The sequence below is a fragment of the Lonchura striata genome, chromosome 1 (genome assembly GCF_050655825.1).
Source record: "Lonchura striata isolate lonStrDom1 chromosome 1, ASM5065582v1, whole genome shotgun sequence".
Classification (NCBI taxonomy): Eukaryota; Metazoa; Chordata; class Aves; order Passeriformes; family Estrildidae; genus Lonchura; species Lonchura striata.
In genome coordinates this window covers 32,993,482-33,012,968 of record NC_140703.1, presented here as the reverse complement: position 1 = coordinate 33,012,968, position 19,487 = coordinate 32,993,482, and the positions used below count along the sequence as shown (strand labels likewise).

The 19,487-nt window shown below is 41.0% G+C and overlaps 1 protein-coding gene across 1 annotated transcript; it reads right to left on the bottom strand.

The window, feature by feature from the left end:
- Positions 1 to 506: 506 nt before the first annotated feature.
- LOC110472351 (DNA dC->dU-editing enzyme APOBEC-3F) lies at positions 507 to 18,143 on the bottom strand. Its single transcript, XM_085588331.1, has 10 exons — positions 18,003 to 18,143; positions 14,133 to 14,533; positions 13,484 to 13,599; positions 13,005 to 13,136; positions 9,552 to 9,569; positions 8,536 to 8,589; positions 4,069 to 4,291; positions 2,631 to 2,658; positions 1,873 to 2,261; positions 507 to 715 (listed from the first exon to the last, which is right to left on the bottom strand). The coding sequence occupies exons 1-10, from the start codon at positions 18,023 to 18,025 to the stop codon at positions 522 to 524; spliced, it is 1,578 nt and encodes a 525-aa protein (XP_085444457.1). The 5' UTR covers positions 18,026 to 18,143; the 3' UTR covers positions 507 to 521.
- Positions 18,144 to 19,487: the final 1,344 nt, after the last annotated feature.

Here is a 19,487-nt window from a genome sequence, read left to right as displayed (position 1 = left end):
CCAGTCCTGGTCTTCTCTCCTGTTCAGTAGAACACTTTCTCTTTCTGAGTAGGATATCAGGCTGTACAAATAACTTCTGCAGTTGTATGGATTGCAAGAAAAATGGAAAGCAGATCTTGGTCATATTATACTCTAACATGTAAACTCTGATCCTGAAGGTAAATCCACCCATCTGGGCTTTTGAACTTGCTCAGAACTTAACTGAAATCCATGGCTCTGCCTTGAGGCAAAAAGAGAATATTTGAATCATAATTACAGAGCTGAAGGAGCTTTTGGGGTCAAATAGATCCCATAAGCTTCGAGCTAATGAACTGGTAGCTGATTCATGCAAAGGGTTGAAATAATTTCCTTAGTTAAAATCTGAGAGTACTGCTAAATCTCTTCTCTGCTCCTGGCCACAGAGGCACAATGTAGCAGCATAGTTCTCTGGCAATCTCTTGCCTGCTTGGCTCTCTGCTTATGCAGCTTCAAGACCATGCTTATTTTTCCTACCATCATTTCTGCTAACACTATTTCTGGGATCATTCAAATCTCCTTTTCCTTGGATTTTTTGCATTTATTTTTGCTCTAGGTGTTTTCTTCAGGTGTCTACTTACCAAAAATATACGAAAGAGTTCTGTGCAATTAAGAAGGAAGTATACAGTGACGTTCTGGGGACAATAATCATCTTCTCCAGCTTGGTATGCAACAAAATTTCTCCAGCAGTACCTGTAATCTAAGAAGAGAGACACCCAATCACTCTTGATGAAAGGATGCCCAATTCTTTCTTCATTAACATGTCAGTGAGTCATTTGTTTCTCAGTAAGAATAAAGTAAAGTATGAAAATACTCATACAAGGGGTACACAAATATCTACACAAATAAGTTAGTGGAAAGGGGAACCAAAACTCTACAGAGTAGCAATATGTCTAAAAATGAATTGACAGAGAGAGAAATTGATCATTGTGGTGGCTTGGGCAACCTTTATCACAAATAGCATGCTCTGGCTTAAAGCCAAGAGAGAAGGAGTCAGCAAGTGCCAGGAGTGAAAAGGGAAGTGGGACATGCAGTCAGAGTTGGTCAGGTTTTCCTTTTGGCAGCCTTGTGCTTGAAAACACAGCTTTGGTAAGACAAGTTGCTTCAATCATTAATCTGTCTGACTTATCCCAATGATCAGGGAAAACTTGGAGTGAGCACTCTAACATTTAACAGTTTCATATTGACTTTAGTGTTGACAGTATGGCCAGAGCTTCTGTCAGTGCTCTGGTACTATAATCCCAGAGGTAGTGCCCCCAATACAAGCAATGTCCTTTAAGATTACATTTGATCTGGTGGGTTTCATAATTCCACACTCCAGTGGTAAGTATCCACACAGGTGCTTGAGGTTCATCTCTTCAAATATACATTCCTCACATTCCTTTTTGTGAGCTGCTTTTTACAGCCAAGCATCACCAGGCAAGCAAGATACACACACAAAAAGGCAAGACACGTGCAAGACACATCTTCTGTGATGCATCATCTGAAAGTGTCCTTTAGACAAGTTTCCTTCTTTTCTCCAGCTAGCAAGGGAAACCAGTTACTTGATGCAGCTGGCAAGCTGATCTACATGTGTATTCTAGGAGGGACAGGTTCTGTCTTGCCCAGGATTTTACACTGCATATAACGGAGGTGCAGATAGCTAGAGAAACGTCCAACCCTCCATGTTCAGATTTGGCAAGAGGAAATGACCATGCTGGTCCTGCTGCTGTACAGGATTGGGGAAGAAATAAGGCAGAAGAGAGTGACATTTTTGCACTCGCTAGTCCTCCTGAAAGCCAGTCATCTCCTGTGTTACAAACTAAGAGTGCACATAGAACTTTCAATCCACACTTAGGCAAAGAGCAGCTGGGTTACCTTCAAGATTCATGATACGGATGGTGACTCCGTTCATTTTCAGGTTGCGGAGGCCTTGTCGGTTGCGGATATCGTGGTGCCTGAACAGCTTGGCTGCATATATTACCAAGGTCACATTAGGGTGCGACCTCAGGAAATCCAGAATCCTTCTGGAGCACTTTCCACAGGGACTAGTTGAAAGGAACCAGGTGATGGAGCAAGGAGTTTGTGGCCTGTCATTGAAATGATTTTCCAGGAAGTTGACTTCAGCATGTTGTTCGTGGTTGTTCAAGCACCAGTTCCTCCAGATGGAACCTCTTCTCCACCTGATTTCATACAGCAGGTACACCACCCGTCCATTTTGTCTGGGCCAATAATTCCTTTGGAAGTCTCTTGGCTGTATCTTCCACCTGAAGAAGAGTACCAGCAGTACTGTGATCCCAGCACTTCTGTGATCCCAGCACGTCAATGATGTTGGACTCCCACTCCCAGCTTTTCCCATCAGAAATGAGCAGCTTGAAGAATGCTGTGATTTAGCGATCTAAAATTGGAATTTGATGAAAACTTCAGAACACCCCCAGCACCTCCTTGAGAACTGTTGGGTGAGTAAGCAACCTCATCGCATCGCTACTCAGAGATCAGCACCAGTCAAAGCAGTAAGGCAACTGGAAAAGGAAGATTGAGGAAAGGGATAGTAAGAATAAAACAAGGCACAAGGCTGTCTCTGGAAATTGCCAAGTAGCTCAGGCAGTAGTGAGTGACAGAGCTACATCTCTTACCCTTGGGTGTTCTCTCTGGGTGAGGGACCTGTGTAGAAAAGATTCGTGAATCACTGACGATAGCAGGTCAGAAAACAAAATTTCCTCTCCCCTTTCTGTCCAGACCCTTTTCAGTTCTATACACTCCCTTACAAATCTCTTTTCTCTAAAAGAGGTCAATAAGTAATCACTGCACAGCAGGATAGGCACTCTGGGATGCTGGACATGTGGATTCCTACCTGGAGGTTGAACTTGATGGTTGTTTAAAATATTTTGTACACGAATCCTTGCTCAGTTTAACACATTATCATTGATTGTGTGAACACTCAAGTTTAAATTCCCTGATTTCAGCAGTGCTGCATCTGCTTTTCCCTGACTAATCAAAGAGCAGAATCAAATGTCTTATCCCTTTAAAACTTCCAAACCATTTCTATGAGACAGGCAAAGCTTGAGCCATTTTCTCATTGATACTCATAATCTCGGCAATCTAGACAAAACCATTTCCACAACCAACTTTCCATCTTTACTTAATATGTAACTTTCTAAAACACTAAAAAAAAAAAAAAAAAATCAGGAAAAAAATGCTGGTATAGAAAAGAGGGTAACAGATACCCTCCTTTACAGGGTGGCAAAACAGACCTGCCTGATTATACACATTTTATCTTCCAGGTGGCAAGCAACTTTGACCCCATGACTTATTCATCCCTTCCCGGCTGAGGGTCTAGAGGAAAACAATTGAAGTGATCAAGGCTACCTATTTATTTAAATAAATAAGTGGTGGTAAAAATCCACCAATAGGAAACTTAAGGATCTAGGAACCATCATTTTATTTGGTAATTTTTTTAAAGTGTATATAAAATTAAAATAATTATTTTCATTTTTCTTTTTTGTTTTATGAATTATACATAATATAATAAAGATTTCTCTTAAAATTTACTTAGAATTAAGATACTAAAGGCCTTTTTCTTCAGCTTAGGTCTTGCAGATGAGAAATTCTGAATTATACAGCGTAAAATTATGTTTTAATATGAAAAAAAATAGCTTTCCACATCAACAGAGACAAGATCAACTGCTTGCACGGACTTATTGCTCTGATTCTTTAGGAATATTGTAGTTATTTACCACAATGAAAATAAAATAGATGAATACATAAGCTAACTAAATTGCTCCATTTTCAAATGCCTTTGATATACCTTTTCTCAATAAAAGTTCTTTTGGATTTTGAATTCTTCCTGCCATACCAAGGTTAACAAAATTATATTAATATTTTGAAGCTGGACCCAAGACTCAAGATACAGTAATGTATTCAAAGACATAAAACACAAATCCACATCTGACTCCTCTGTATTCTCATGCCAACAAAACACATTTGTGTCTACACTCCAGTCCTTTAGATACAACTATAGTAAATATCTTGTTTATGGAGAAATAGGCCTGCCTTTCACATAAATGTACTTACCTCTGACACTGACAGCAGCCATGAGTATTTCTGGACTTGTTTGTTGATTCCTGGGAGACTGGTGTGCCTTTATAAGTCTTACCTTAGTTTCAGTTTCTGTTCCTGAATCATAATAATGATCTTTGGGTCTTATTAATGCTGCTGATTCGCTGAGTATTTCCTTATGGTGACTTTCTTCACAGTTACTTGCACTATCCCGCTGGCTGAAGCTGAAAGTAAGCCCCTGACAGCAAAGAACTGCAAAAGGGGGTGATCCCGCTCAGAAATGGATCTGGCCTTGAGCACAAGGTTACCTTCCAGAAGATGGGATTGACAGGTGAGCCACTTCTTGCAGTGCAGACAAAAATTACATTTCTTTTTAAACTCTGGCTCCAGAACAGAAAAGCAAATCTTCTCTAGTCACCCCAATGCGACAAGAGAGAAAAGCACCCACACAAATGGCACCAAGCCACATAGCTGAGGCATGGCATGTCACTTTTCTGACACCCAGATGCCACGAGGAAGTTGAACGGAGCCCAGTGGAAAGAGGTAAACAGAAAACATCATGTGCAAAACCTGTGAGTCTGTGGAACTCCAGCAGGTGATGGTGGTTACTGCCATTTCCCTTCATGGGACTTCTCCTGTGGAGTTCCAAGGACCACTCACACCCCCCTTGCACCTGAGTCCTCCCGTAATCAAGGAAGACACTCAATGTGTGTGGCCACTGAGCTGTGGTCACTGACTGGGCAGCCACCCTCAGGTTGACTCTAAGCAAACTTCCCACCCTCCAGGAGAGTTTGGCAGTGGACACCCTGTTGTGAGGGAACATCCAGATATTTTTGAAATATCACAACTGAGAAGATCTCTGTACTCATGTGGACAGGAGAGCAAGATCTGAGCCATCTGTGGAGTATCTGCAGAAGCTAATGGTCATGATATCAGTTCACTAATGCAAATAGAACAGGCATTTTCCAGGGCCCTGAGAAATTTGCTCAGCATTATGAACTGGGCATTACTTTACTGTGATCAGTTCTGTAATTCTCACAAGATGCAGCAAAAGAATATTTCCCATTTAATCTGAAAAATTACTGAAACAATGCTGGTTTCTAGTGAGAAGCTTTTCTCTGACACACCCAAAACTGGCTTGCAGAGGAAAGGGGTTACAAAAGAATTCTTCACATGGCTTAGGTAGAATCAGTCTCTGTCACTGTTTTTTCTGGTTTTGTGACACAATTCTTTTTGGCCTGATGCATGATGTAGAAACTGACTTCCTTGGTGCCAAGCCGGATGTGGGATTTTAAAGCTAAGGGAGTGATTTATTTGTATTCTCTGCAGAAAGCTTTCAAGTATTCTATTGTCAAAAAGTATTCCGTTTTCTGCCAGGGCAGGAAAAAACCCAGAAGTGTATATGAATGGTGAAGTTCAGAGGGAGTAGGGATTCAGGCAGGATTCTCTGTCAAGGAGAAGACTGGCTGTGGCAGGTCATCAGGCAGTGCCAACACTGAGTCTGCCCTCGGGGCCTCTTCTGCTGCAAGGTCACTCCTCACTTCTCAACACAGAATTGTTCCCTGGTGGTTGCATTATTTCCTACCATAGAAGAGTGAAGGGGAGCAACTCAAACACTCAAGATATTGTTGAAATAAAAACATGATTGGCTAATATGGTTTTGAGTTCGTGGGCGTGATTCTCAGTGAGAGGAGGAATGCTTTGGTGCTGTAGCACTCCCTTTACTGCCCTATCCTTACAGTACATATTTATAAATAAGCAGGTGTGAATTAGGCTTAGAGATTATTAGTCTGATCTGCAAGGAATGTCTTCACTAGCAGCAGTAGTTCCTGACAGAAAACCAGCAACGTGCCACAGAAAGTGGAGAAAGAAAAATGTCCAAGCAATGAATCAAGGAATCAGCAATGCAACATTTTCAGGTGTCTCCAGGAAGCCGAATGTGCTGTATGAGATGGTGGAAAGCCAAAATGAAAAAAAAAAAAATCTCAAATATTGCTCTGTTAGCCTAATGTGAGAAGACAAATACCTTCCAAATTCAGTAGTTGCTTTAACCCTAATAAAATCAGGAAGTCAAGTGAATTTTCATACTTCTAGAAGAACTTGCACATTCTGTTTGTGGGGACCAGGCTTCAGTGAGTCAAGAGGAGGATGATGACCTTCAGAAAGATCATACAACTAGGTGGGAAACTTGTTCTTCAGTTTTTATGAGCAACCAGTAGTAATCCAGTATCCCTTTAAATTGTTACATGCCTGTAGCAAGGGTTATCTATATAGGTGGAGTATTGTATTACTCATACAACTGTGGTAAAAATTTTTATTCTACTTCTCATGCAGTTAATTATGTCCCCTTACAGATGCTGCTTATGGTCATGTAAGAAATAAATGTGAAAGTGGTTTGTGATGTTGAGCTGTTGGTAACATCTGAATATATCTCAACCACTCCAGCAAAAGGATTTTTTTTTCTTAATAACCACCGCCCTCATATGTATGCCTCATGAACCTGAATGCATTTTGGAGGGACATACATAGCAAAGGGTACATAGAATGGTGGAGAGACACTTACTCATGTCTCCTTTAAGCACCAGGTTCCTTAGACCTTCATGAGAATATTCCCTTTGGTGGTTGTAGATTCATGCTGTGTACATATGACAAGATTCACCAGGGAAAATAATCTAAAAGCACCACAATTTCTTCAGAACATTTTACAAAGGGCCTTCAGGATGCACACTGAGTGACAGAGAGGTGGACAGAGCATCAGGGAGCTAGGTCCCTTCAGATGTCTCCCAGGAAAGAGACTGCAGCAAAACAGGTCTGCAGCATGACTATTTCAGAGGTGTTGTCTGCTGATGTACCACTCCCTTTTCTCAAGCATCTTTTAGCTTATCTGACACTCCCAACCCAAGGAATGCATCTGGTAACAAATGGGGACTGAGACAGAGTTCTAGAAATGGAAATATGTGGATGAAATTAGGGAAGATGGCCAGGTTAAAGGAGAAAGAGGAGCATAGAAGAAAAGTTAAACCAGACATCAAAGAAGATAAAAAGGGACAAGGTTTGAATCAGCTAAGATCCTAGTCTGCAGATCTCTGAAGATTTTATAGGTACTGAGCTTTTTATTCTCTGGCTGGATAATCTATTGGAAAGAGGTGAGAACCATAGTCTGGAAGCAGAGAGAAAGGTTAAATTTAGATGTGACAAAAGCCTGGGTTTTATGCTACAGAGGCTTAAGTCTCAGCCTCCACTAACAGGCTGCCTCCTGGACTTAATTTGAATGGTAAAGCCTGTGTTAGTTCAAGTGTTCTGCTGCTGACACATGTGACAGTAAAAGGAAAATCCACTGTGTGTTTACTTGGATTTAATGGAGTTTTCTCAGTAGGTATGTATATTTTTTTCTGGAAAGAAAAACCACACAGAGCCTTTTGAGATTTATTCTGTGACCTCCATATTTAAAAAAGGCCAAAATGTGTTTAAGTATGAACGTCTACATATGCAGTCACACTCATGAAGATATTTATGGGTATGTGTATGCACAATAATGCAATAACGCATATAAAAACAAGCTTGTAGATACACAAATACTCCTCCTTGTTCGCATATTACTTTGCAACTCTGATAATCACACTCACCCATGACTCTTTTATCTCTCCCAATACCTTTGCTTTCATTTCCTCTGCAGTCTGCACAGCATCGCCGTGCTTTACCGAGACTTGCTCAGCCTCCCGTATGTGGAAACCGAAACACAAGAGATTAAGATAACTGGTGGCACCCTGCCACTACTGGGTGAGTTTTACAAGGCTGACTCTGAACAGTGAAGTGGAATGGCAGCCAGCCACAAGGATGTGCAGGCAGGGCTCTGATCCAGGCAGAGTGAAAAATAATTGGCTAGGGGAAAGGATTTATCTGCGTGTTTACTTCAGTAGCAAAACATCCTGATATCCTTGTAATATAATTCTTTCACATTAACTGGTGAGGTTGTAGAAATCAAATAATTTCCCAGCTCATTAAAGACACTTCATGAGGAGTCAGTGTGGAAAGAAAAAGCTGCAAGTGAACATATCTGTATTTTGGAATGTTTTCCTACTCTAAGCAGTCCTACAGTCTTCTCACACTACTTTGAGTCACAGAAGTTCTATATATTTTCCTTTGTGATTTTGCTTCAGTTCTGTGTCTTTGTTTCAATGTACACACTTTGTCAAAGCATGAAACAGAACAATAAGTACCCCAAACCCTTTGGGGATTAGTGTCCATGTCCTGCTTGAGAGCCTGAGTCAGTCATTACACAACCTGCAGAGCTTTAAATATGAGAGGGACCACATAACCAGGTAGGCTTCACTTGAGAGAAAGCAATGATTTTCTACAGGTTGTACCAAGGAGAGTGTTCAGAGCAGCTGTAGGAACTTGCAGCTCTGAGATTTTCTTTTCCAGCTACTCAGGGATTGCTCAATGACAACAATATATGGCTAAACTCTCTCCAAAATTCACCTGGAAAATGTAGTTGTCATGGGAGACAAAGCCTCCATCAAAAGCAGAAAACATCTACCAGGACCAGGCATTACAACCATTAGGCACCATCAAGGATGGAGTTAATTTTCTTCATTGCAGTCCATACTAAACATATCAGTTCCTGGGCCTTCTGTGGGTGTGTGTCAGTGGAAACCACAAGTGAGGGCAGTCAAGATAACCAATTTTTTTCTTCTTCTTTTTAGTCCTCAGGGCCACAAGAGGCACAGGCTATAATAATTCTTTTGTTTCTTTTGTTATTTTTTTTATTGTGAAAACAATCTGTGGTTCTTCCTTGCTCGTGACCTTGGAATGTCACAAGCTTGCTTTGGACAAAAGCTGGTTGTGATGCAAACAGGCTGAGCATGGCAAGACAAGTTCAACAGGACAGTGTAAACACAAGGAAAATGAATCTTGGCATGGAGAGGGCATCAACAACCACCCCCAAAGCTGCTGGGGAGGTTTTATTGTGATATCCTTTGTTTGGCAGCCTGTGCCAACAACTAGTTAGATTGAAGACTGAAAGGGAAACACTTGGTACAGTTTATAAATTTTGTTCAGCAGTTTCACATCATCTGTGTTTCTCTTTCCCACCCCCCCATAACAACTTTTGTGATCACTTTTATCTGCCTCTTTAAAAACATCTTAAAAGCACAAGGGGTCTCCATCTTGTGGCCTAGTTCCAGGATGGACTTGCAAATAAAAATAATTACTTAGTTCTTTTAGCTATCTGAGAGGAGATGCTGAAATACAATGACCATGGGTACTGTAATTATCATTCCACAGTCACACCTCTTGGTGGATGGAAGATTTGCTTCTGTTCAGCAGAGCATCTGTGGACTTTTGAAGCTGAGTTTTAAACAAGTGCTGCTGCTGGTTAAATGCTAGAGCTCCCACTGAAACAGTGGAAAATCCTCTAGGTTAGCACAGTCTTTCTAATGCAGACTAGTGTTTCAGTGATTAATGATGACATTATTACAGCAAGAACTGACACTTACCGTGATTAGTTGATCAGTCTAAAACAGAGACAAGATTCTGGAATTTTCTGCTCCAGTAAACTGTGGATGCACATGGCAGGACAGGGTGAAACTAGTCCATATATGGACACTAAAGGTGAGATGCAGGGTTCCCAAATGCAGTCATTGTGGGTATTGAGGCAGTGGGACAGATAATGACAAACCACAGCTGGCCAGAACTGTCTGCTCTCTGTAGAAAACAACCCCTGTCACTGCTAGATACAGTGCCTGGACTGTGCTTCTGACCTGCTGGGGCCTTTTCTGTAGTTTTAAGTTCACTTCTGTTCATCTTAAATCATGAGGTGGGAAACAAGGCTATCGGAGAAGACAGCAAGTCTCCAGAGCTGCTCCTTTTGGCATCCTGCCCATCTCTGGCCAGATGATGGGCCCTGGGAGCCCAGGACCCCAGTGCTGGAAGACCAAGCTGAGGGGATGACAAACCCCGAGTCAGATTGGAGCTGGTCCAAGAGCGGCTGCCCGCAATGGATGTGCACAAATCTGTGGGGCCTGGCAGGGTTCATCCCAAGGCTCTGAAGGAGCTGACCACCATCAATGCAGGACCTTGAGTTGTTTTTCAGTGGTCTTGGGAGTCTGGAAAGGTTCCAGGTGAAGTGGAAGATGAGTGTTGTTCCAACGTTTCAAGAATGGTAAGAAGGAAGACCCTGGTAATTACAGGCCTGCTGGTCTCACTTCAGTGCCTGGTAAAGTTATGTGGGTTATTCTGAGAGACAATTATCTGGTCCTGAGAGGCATGTCCTGGACTACCAACTCTGAGGTAGCCAAAATTTGGAATAGCCTTGGGCTAAATTAAGACAAAACACCACCAAGTAATCAACTAGAAAGTTTTATTTATAGGCTGCAGCAATTACAACCATATTATCAGTTCAACAGCCTGTACCAGCAACAATTTAAAGGTTTCTGAACAGCCTGCAGATTAAACCTTTCTGAACAACATGTGGCAGCAGAGATCTCTGGGCAGCCTGTGGCAGTAGCGAGTTAAAATTTTAAGCAGAGGGAGAAAGGAAGAAGGAAAGATAGAAAAATAGAGGTAGTACAAAACAGACCTAGCCTTGTCCAGATTCTAAATACAGAAAGGTGACTACATGTTTCACCAAAGAAAGGATACATGTGCCATATTGCTAACAGCACTTTGTTAGTGGGGCTCAAGGCCCATTGTTGAGGCCTCAGTACTTCTCCTTCAGGATGAAATGTCCAGCACACAGCGAGATGAGGCCATGGGGCTCTGGGGGAGCAGCTGGCTGATGGCTCAAAAGTGACAGCAAATGAGTTTACATCAGACTAGTGACTGCCACCACTAGGGTTCTATGGGGCTCATTTTCACAGCCAGGGATCTTAAACGTTCTTATAAATCATCTCTATGGGAGAATCAAATGTAGGAACCAAAACTAAGTAATCCTGCCAATGATATTAAATTATATTAAACTAGGAGGATCTTTGGATTCCCTTGAGGGTAAAGAGGCCCTGCAGAGAGATCTGGATACTGAAGAGCTGAGCAGACACCAATTGTATGAAATATTACAAGAGCAAGTGCTGGATTCTCCGCCTGGGACCAGGTAATCCTGCAATTTATGTAATCCTGAAAGCACTGATCAGTGATAGGACTGGTGTAAATGGAATGAAGCTGCTTTAGTGGATGTTCAGCCTGGACATTAGGAAAAGGTTCTTCACTCTGATGTCAGAAACAAAGCCCACTCCTCTAACATTTTTAAGAGATTCAATAAATGATAATAGGAGATAATCATAAAGCAAAACTTACAGCATACACTGGGTGCATGGCCACAGCCAGGCACACACACCTCTTCTATCTGCAGTCTTTTATAGCGTTACAGTTGTATTACTTACTCGTGATTCTGCAGATTTATTTTGGGCTGGTTGACTACAATCTTCCTTCAGATTTTTGCAGCATTTGCACAATTCAATAGTTGCAGACATTGGCAGTCTAGGGTGGTCTTCTGATGCCATTTTAAGCTTGGTACTCTTCCTTCATGGTCTTCTGCTCTTCACTTATGCTATCTTTTATATACATTTTGCAATAATAATCATATCTTAAAATCACCTTTCACAAGCCCACTTACATCTGGCAAAAGCCTTATTTCTCCTTTTACATTGCCCACAAGCAATTACAAATTTTACCACACTTAAAAGCAATTTGAGACTTACACTAATTATCTAAAAACAATTACTATTTTGTAATTCAACCAAACAAATTATAGTGAAAGTCAACTACTACATAACTGTTTATAACATGGATGATGATTTTAGTCATGTTTAGTTTTAGATAGTCATGCGAGGAGGACTGCATGATCTTTTGGATCCCTTTCAACTTGAGATATTCTGTGATTCTTTGATTCTACAAATGAAGACCCTGAAATGGAAATAGAAGTATGACATTTAGATCCTCCAATTGCACTTTGAACCTGCTGTGATTTGAAACACAGCAGAAGCAGTCTGTTAGTTGTAGTAGCCCAATATGTTACTTTTCCACATATGCCATACAAAATGGATTTCCCAAAAAATCAATGCCCCATATAGCTGTAGATTTCTTTCACTTTCGTTCGCTAAAAATAGAATTTGTCAGAATATTCTAATAAATTGAAATCAAAATGCTGAAGCACTTATATTAGTTTTGCTAGAATTTTTTAAAATACAGTCCTTCCCAGCCAAGGAGGCAGACATATTCATCCATGCCAAGTGTCTTGTCTCCAGGGCCACAAGCTTTCAGCAGTGTTGTTGAACACACCTTTCTCTCTCCTGCCTTTCAGGAGGTCTGGCACAAAACAAAAGCAAAGGCTGAATTTTCCCAGGGCACAGACATTCTGTTTTGAACAGCTTTTCTCATCTCACAGCAACTATACCCTTCCAACCAGTCACAGAAGTTACTGAATAGAATTTGAAAGGGTCTTTAAAGAAGTATGCAGGAGCCCAGTAACTAGGTGTCAGGTGTGTCAGACCACTGCAGACATTGAGAGAAAGGGGCTGAGTAGCCCCATTTAGCAAACTGAAACCCATGCTCAGATCCAGGTTAAAAAGGAATCTGGTGGAGGGTTTCTGAGATGAGACTTGAGTTCCAGGTAAAAATCAAGGAATTTCCCACCCTGGAACCCAAAGGAGAAAAACTACACTCATAGCTCTTCCTTCATAATATTGATGCCTTTTTCAAACTAAAAATGAAACCTGGGGTAATTTTAGTGTAGGAGGTAATATAAAAATGCATTTTTATTTGGAGGCCTCCAGGGGCATTTATGGAGAATGTCCACAAAACTCCCTCCACACGAGTTGAATATAGTTTTGATTTATTTTAGGAAATTAGCATCACTGATGAAAAGCCCCAATTAGGAGGACAAGTGATAATGCAACTCCTCCCCACCGCCCCGTCCCAGGTCAAGTTCCTTCTCTGGAGCCCTCCCCTGGTACTAGCTGTATTTGTTTATGAAAATGTGTCTCAAAGACCTTGTTCTCAACCTTGGTTCCCAGGAAGAACCAAGATAGGATATAGGCCTTGTACCCCTGGGGCTTGGAGCTCTGGAATTTGTTTTGTCTTCCTTCCTGGGAAAGGGCATAGAAAAGTACTGAGAAAACTAGCTAGAATACAATAATAGGTTACAGAGCTCCAAATATATAGACAAGGAATACAGAGAACATTTAAAGAAAAGAAGGCAAAAACCAGTATGGCATCAATATAATGGAAAAATATCCACAGTGCTTCTCTTCCAGTGGGCCAGGACAGTTCCCATGATTTTTAGTGCATTACTTTTCTCAAAAGCCTGCTGCAGTACTCTTTAAAGTCCAGCTAGAGCTACATGTGAACAAGGGTTTCTTTCCTGCTCTTTACAGCTCAGTTGCCCCAGACTGCAAATAGTTTCATGTGATGCCCTCTATCTCTCAGAGTGTACCTGAAGGATATCTTCCAGCTGGGAGCAATTCCTCCTTATTGCTGATTCAAAGTTCTCGGGTGAGAAACGATAGTAGACACCTGGTTGTATAAAGGTCTCCCAACAGTCATTATAGTCTGGAGAAATAAAGGCAAGATAATTAACTTGAGTTTATTCAGATACGAGAGAAGCTCAGGGAACAAGACTTCTTAAGCTCTTCCTTGTGTCATATCACAGAGACAGCTTGGCCATGGTCAGCTGATGGATGCTGTCCACTCCGTATTTGGAACCAATTTACTCTGGGCAATTTTTTCCCCTCCCTTAAGTACAGAGGAGCTCTTCAGCCAGCCTTATCCCAGCAACTACATTTAGGACAAGGGAGAAGGACCATATCCCCCATTCACTCAGGAGTGATGTAAGGATGGTATCTCTAAACAAAGGAGAATTTTCATACAGATCTGGATGCTGAGGGTCCTGTGCCTCTTCTCCCACACTACTTAAACATCTCTTTTTGAGATGTGACTCTCATTCGCTGCATGGTGATGGCTGTGCCCCCAAAGAAGCTGAGTAGACACAGGGCACCATAGAAGCAAGCCCATACCCAATTCACCCATGCAGAGGGTTCACCAGCTCACCCCTGCCCAGTCCCACAAAGCATGGGAAACCTTACCGTCGGCATCCATGATTTCAATGCTTACTCCTGGCGAGTTGGCAAGCTCCATCAGGCCTCTGCGGTTGCTTGCACGGTCTGCGTAGTAGAGCCGTGCTATGCGTATGTTTATGTTCACATTGGGCTGCTCCTCCAGGAAATCCTGTATTATATCGCAGCACTCCCCACAGGGGCTCCAGGACAGGTACCAGGTCATGTCACAGATATTGTAGCTTCTTGGCTCAAAGATTTCCTCCAGGAAGTACTTTTCCGCATGGCAATCTTTACTATCATCATTTCTGAGCCAGTGTTGCCAAGACTTGTGACTCCCACGCCACTGCAGCTCGCAGAGTAGGTATGTCTCGCGTGGATAATTGCGGGGATCAAAGTGTTTTCTTAATGCCCTCTTAGATATATACATGCTGAAACAGAAGAGAAAATTCAAGGAATCACTGGTTACAACTTTGTTTTCGGTAGTATTCCAGTAAAAAGGGGGAAGGTGGAGGAAATCAGAGAACTGAGAAGAGCAAAGCATGAGACAGCAACAAAAGGAAAATGGAGAGACAGGCACCAGGCAGGGTCAAGCAACTAAAGGAACCAAATGCTGAACTGTTAATCCTCCCCTCATCTACAGCTGCATGAAAAACTTTCACCACCTCCCCCTTCCCTATGCCTGTCCTCTTCCCCAGCAGTGGGAGTATCTCTAAAAACTCTATATTTTTTGTGTGTCAGACATTTTAACAAAGCTCCCATGTAGCTCTTTTCAATATAAGGAACTGTTGTGAATTTTGTAAAAACTAATACAAAAAAATAAAATAAGAAAATAAATGCACTGATACACTATGAAGCTGAATATTTTTCCTTACTGGATTCTCTTGCTGTTTGTACTTTCATAACGATTAGAACAGTCAGCACCACCCTACATGAGAGAAGAGGAAAGAAGTGCTTTATGCAAAAGATGCCACTCCCGGGATGGATATTTTCTGATTTCAGAAAGGACCTCTAAATATTGTCAGTTAAGGACCTCTACAAAGACTGCCAGTATTACTTTTATACTCAGTAATTATCCATTATACATAAATAATGAAGTCTTCAGAGGCACTATGTAGCCTCTGTACAATTGCCTAATATAGAGATTTATATGAGAATGCACTTCAGATATATGTTTTTCCACATTAGAATAATAGAGAGTAAATCTAGTAGACAACTGATCAGATTCTGAAGAGAGAAACCATAAGCCTTTAAATTGTTTTACAGACTAGTAATTATTAGTAACAAAAACCAACAAATAAACAAAAACCCAAATCAAACCAACAAACAAAAAACACAACAAAAAAGTTGCAAAACCGCCCAGTCTGAACTAGGGATGAATGAAATGTTGCAGAAAAAGTAACTGTCACGTATTCTTTATCTGCAGGACTTATCACCTCATTTATCTGAGTCAGTCAGAAGGCTTTGTCTTCTTACCCTGTCTTCTTCCTCATCCCAGCCTCCTTCACATTAAAATATTTATGCACACAGACCAGTTTATAAACCACGTGGTGTGTCTCTCTTTATCTTCTCCATGTAAACTCCATTTATATCAACCAAAGAAACCACACATGCAGATTTATTTATCAGACTTTCTACTGAATTTATGTAAATGTAATAATAAATGTAAATGTCACCAAATGTTTAATTATGGCACAGGAATTACTATTTTATTATTATGCATAATTCCTTTAGTAGGTTGTTTAAAAAAACACAAAGACAAAATTGAAGCACAGACTCAAAGCTTATGCTTCCTCATTTGAGGTGTTAAGAGATGCACTTTTTCTATTTGTATTATGTTGTTTGGAAGTTAATGTCTATTAGCTTAAATTTCTATAAAACTCAATTTTAGGGAACATATATATATAATATAGCTATATCATATGTTCACAATAAATATATAAAATATGCGACTACTTGAAGTTGACCAAGGAAAATTCATTAAACTCCCAATATTCAATCCAAGTCAGTTAATCTAATTTTTACAGAAGATACCTTTAAAGTTTTGGATAGCAATGTGACAAGAGATTACAGAGATCTGATTCGTTCAAAAGGTACCTGTAGATGTTCCCATCAGATTATAACACACAAGTTAAAACTTCCAAGTCTTTCTTAAACAGGTCTTAAGCACCCTCTTCCCTATGTTTTGGCCATAAAAAATTGCACTCTGGACAAGCTATTGCAACGGGTGTCCTGTGTTCACGGACATAAAGCTATTTCTTTAGAACAATCTTGAAATACACTAATCTTCAAGATGCAGACACCTTAGGGATGTGTTGAACCAAGTGAAATTTACGGTGTAATCAACTTAGTAAAACATTACCAAAAGTCTGTATTTTTATTAATAATAGTTACAGCTGTTACTTGCTATTCTTAAATAGTAGATTAATGAAAATTTAAACAACACTACCAGAATGACAAATGAGAAATTTTAAAACCATTATAACACATTCACATGCTATAGAATATATACGGAAAGGCAGCATTCATTTTTCTCCCCAAGTCAGACAAGAGAATACTTAAATTGTGAGCTTACAGATACATTGCCAAAATTCATGCAGTCACCTCAACTCTTTTTAAAATTTTTTGTAGTTATGACCAAGTGTCCTTCCTATTCAGCGTTGTTATGCATGGTAGACACATAGAGGCTAACTCAAAAAAAATCGATCACATAGCAGCTATTGATACAAATATGAGACAAAATTCATACTCAGCAAATAATTAAAGATATAAAGAAGAAAACATTATTATTTTTCTTTCTAAATCAGGTTCGTCAGTCTCATAGAGGTGAATTTGTAATGCTTTCAGAATTTGAGAGCTGCAGAGAAACGCACTGTAAAGTATGACTAATAATTCGAAAGGTGGATTGTACCCCAAAATGTTTAGGGGAATTAGGGCAGAAAACAGCAGAGGGATGACAGCCAACGGAGCTATCTCCTAGGCTTTATTTTCTTTTTTATTAATATGCATCTGCTACGTGCATTAAATGTGCACTAAGCCTTGAAGATGTATTGACTGGCAACAAAATACATTTTAAAATGTGTTATTTATGCATTTCCTATTGTATGGTCCCACCACCCGTAACTTGAACAGGAACGCAATGAGATTATTTTTAAATGTACTAATTTTCACAAAAACCAGCTCCTAATATGAATATCTCTTTTACTAAAACTGCGTAATAAGCTGCACCATCATAGATATTTAATAATTTTCCTTCCTTCCTCTAACACTTTTTATTAGAAACTATTTAAAACTCTGCTCATTGCAAGATAATAATAACAATAATGACAATGTCTAAAAACACATGAGCATAAATTTGTCAAAACTCCTTTAACCCACTATTTTTTGTCCCTTGCTAATGCTCTACGCAACCGAGGCGCTTCTTTACTAAACTTCGCATTAAAACTTCCGCCTCCCTGGAACAGCAAATGGTCTGAGACACTTTATTTTGGGTGATAACAGCTGTCTCAAGACCTCTGTTATAAATAGGGCAGAGGCATTTTCAGTTTCTGCTGCAGCCCAGCATCCGCCTCAGCCCTTCCCCAGCGCCCGCCGCCTTCCCTGCGCTGTTGTCAGTACCTGTCACCGCTCAGTGGTTTATGGCTCTCGGGACGGCTTCTAAACCACCGGGAGCTTCCCCGACAGGCTCAGAGCCCAGCGCAGCGCCTCGCCCACCGCGGCTACCCCGGGGACAAAGTCCCGTCCCGCTGAGAGCGCTGCCCGAGCCCTCCCCCGGGGCCGCGAAGCGAGCGACGCCCTCGGGTCCCAGCAGCAGCAACAACTCCGAGCTGAAGCTGGACTGCTTTTTTTTTTCTTTTCTTTTCTTTTTATTTCTTTTGCTTTGTCAGCGATCTCTTTTACCCTCTCATCTTTCTCCTGTACATGGCTTCTCCTTGCCCGGTGGACTCCGCTGGCGCTGTCCTCCGCTCTGTCCCTGCCGCAGACGCGCGCCCAAACACAAAGCGCACCCCCGAGCTCCGCTGGCACGCGCAGATGAAAGAGGAAACGGGAAAACTTTGCCTGACCACATCTGGTGCCTCTAAATGACGTATCCAAACATGCCTGCCCCCAGCAGTGTTCTCTCCTCCTTTCCTCACACCTTATCTGAGCTGCAGCGGGGCCTGATGAGTTTCCAGTTTAAAAACATAATAAGCGAACCATCTCTTTGAAGCCTGCTTCTAAGTTTCAAAGGGATGATAATGCTTCCTTGGCAGAAAAAGGTGATTTGCTCTTCTGTGTAGGACACCCCTCCTCCCAGGGTCGCAGCTGCTCTGTGGGGCGTACAGACCTTCCCTGAAACACCTGAAGCTCAGCTCAGTGCAAAGCATGGTGGTTCTGCCTCGTGTGTTGCCAGATCTTTCCATGCTGTCACAACTTTGTCAAAGATGAAGTGCTGTTAGAAATGAGATGCTTGACTCAGCCAATATATCAAGCGGCAACTCAATTTATTAATTAATATGGTAACATATGAGTAAAGACAGCGCTGGGTACAGTGGTGGGGATTTTCCCCTCTGACTGCACCCTGATTGTTGGGCTTGCTGATATTTATTGATCATGTTAATGCATATTCATAAGCTTTTCCCAGTTTCTACATGGGCTTTTGGCAGTTTCCATTTCTACCTTTTAGCATCACAATTCTATATTTTAGGATAGCAAATCTGTGATGGTTCCTTTCCAATTTCCATACTCTATTGTGTACATCCCAGGATATGTGTCCAGATAGTGGGGTCCAGCTTCTATTTTTTAGGATCATAAATCTATGATAGTGATGTCCAGCTTCCCCTTTTGAAATCATTAATCAGCAACCTCAATGTCCATCTTCTTTCTCCAGGAGCTTGGGATAGCTTGACTTCCCTTTCTGTTTAAATTCTTTATACATTCTAAAGCTACAGTTTAAAATCCCTAGTACTAAGCAACATTCTAAAGTTATAATTCAAAAGTTCTTATTGCAAAACAGCTTAAGACTTATAATTGTTATTTACAACCAAAAGATTGGTTCAAAAGCTTTCTTCCATGCTTTCCTCATTTGTTTATTAGAACTCATCTTTATAACTGTCCCAGGGCTGTGTTTCATATGTAATATATGTTATGGAATAATTCATGCTTATGTAAAACATATATATGCAATAAATGGTGCTTGTATGAAAAATCCTTAAAGTTTTAAACCACAAGCTGCAGCTGAGGAAAGGTTGGGAAACCACAGATGGCAGCAAGCAGAAAGACCTCATTTACAAGCAAAAAAGTGTGGCTCTGTGCAGAGATGGGCCTTTTCCTGCACCATCTAGGAGACACCCAGTGATGAATACCTAGGAGATATCTGCAATCAAGATAGGCAGAGTCTGTCAG

What these genes read in the sequence shown, in the direction of transcription:
- LOC110472351 (XM_085588331.1), bottom strand. Translation starts at nt 18,025, where the DNA reads ATGTACAGGAGAAAGATGAGAGG. An exon ending in TGAAATCATGGATGCCGACG is followed by an intron (nt 13,600 to 14,132) that starts GTAAGGTTTCCC and finishes TTATTTCTCCAG; the next exon opens with ACTATAATGACTGTTGGGAG. An exon ending in ATGACAACTACATTTTCCAG is followed by an intron (nt 4,292 to 8,535) that starts GTGAATTTTGGA and finishes CTTTGCTGTCAG; the next exon opens with GGGCTTACTTTCAGCTTCAG.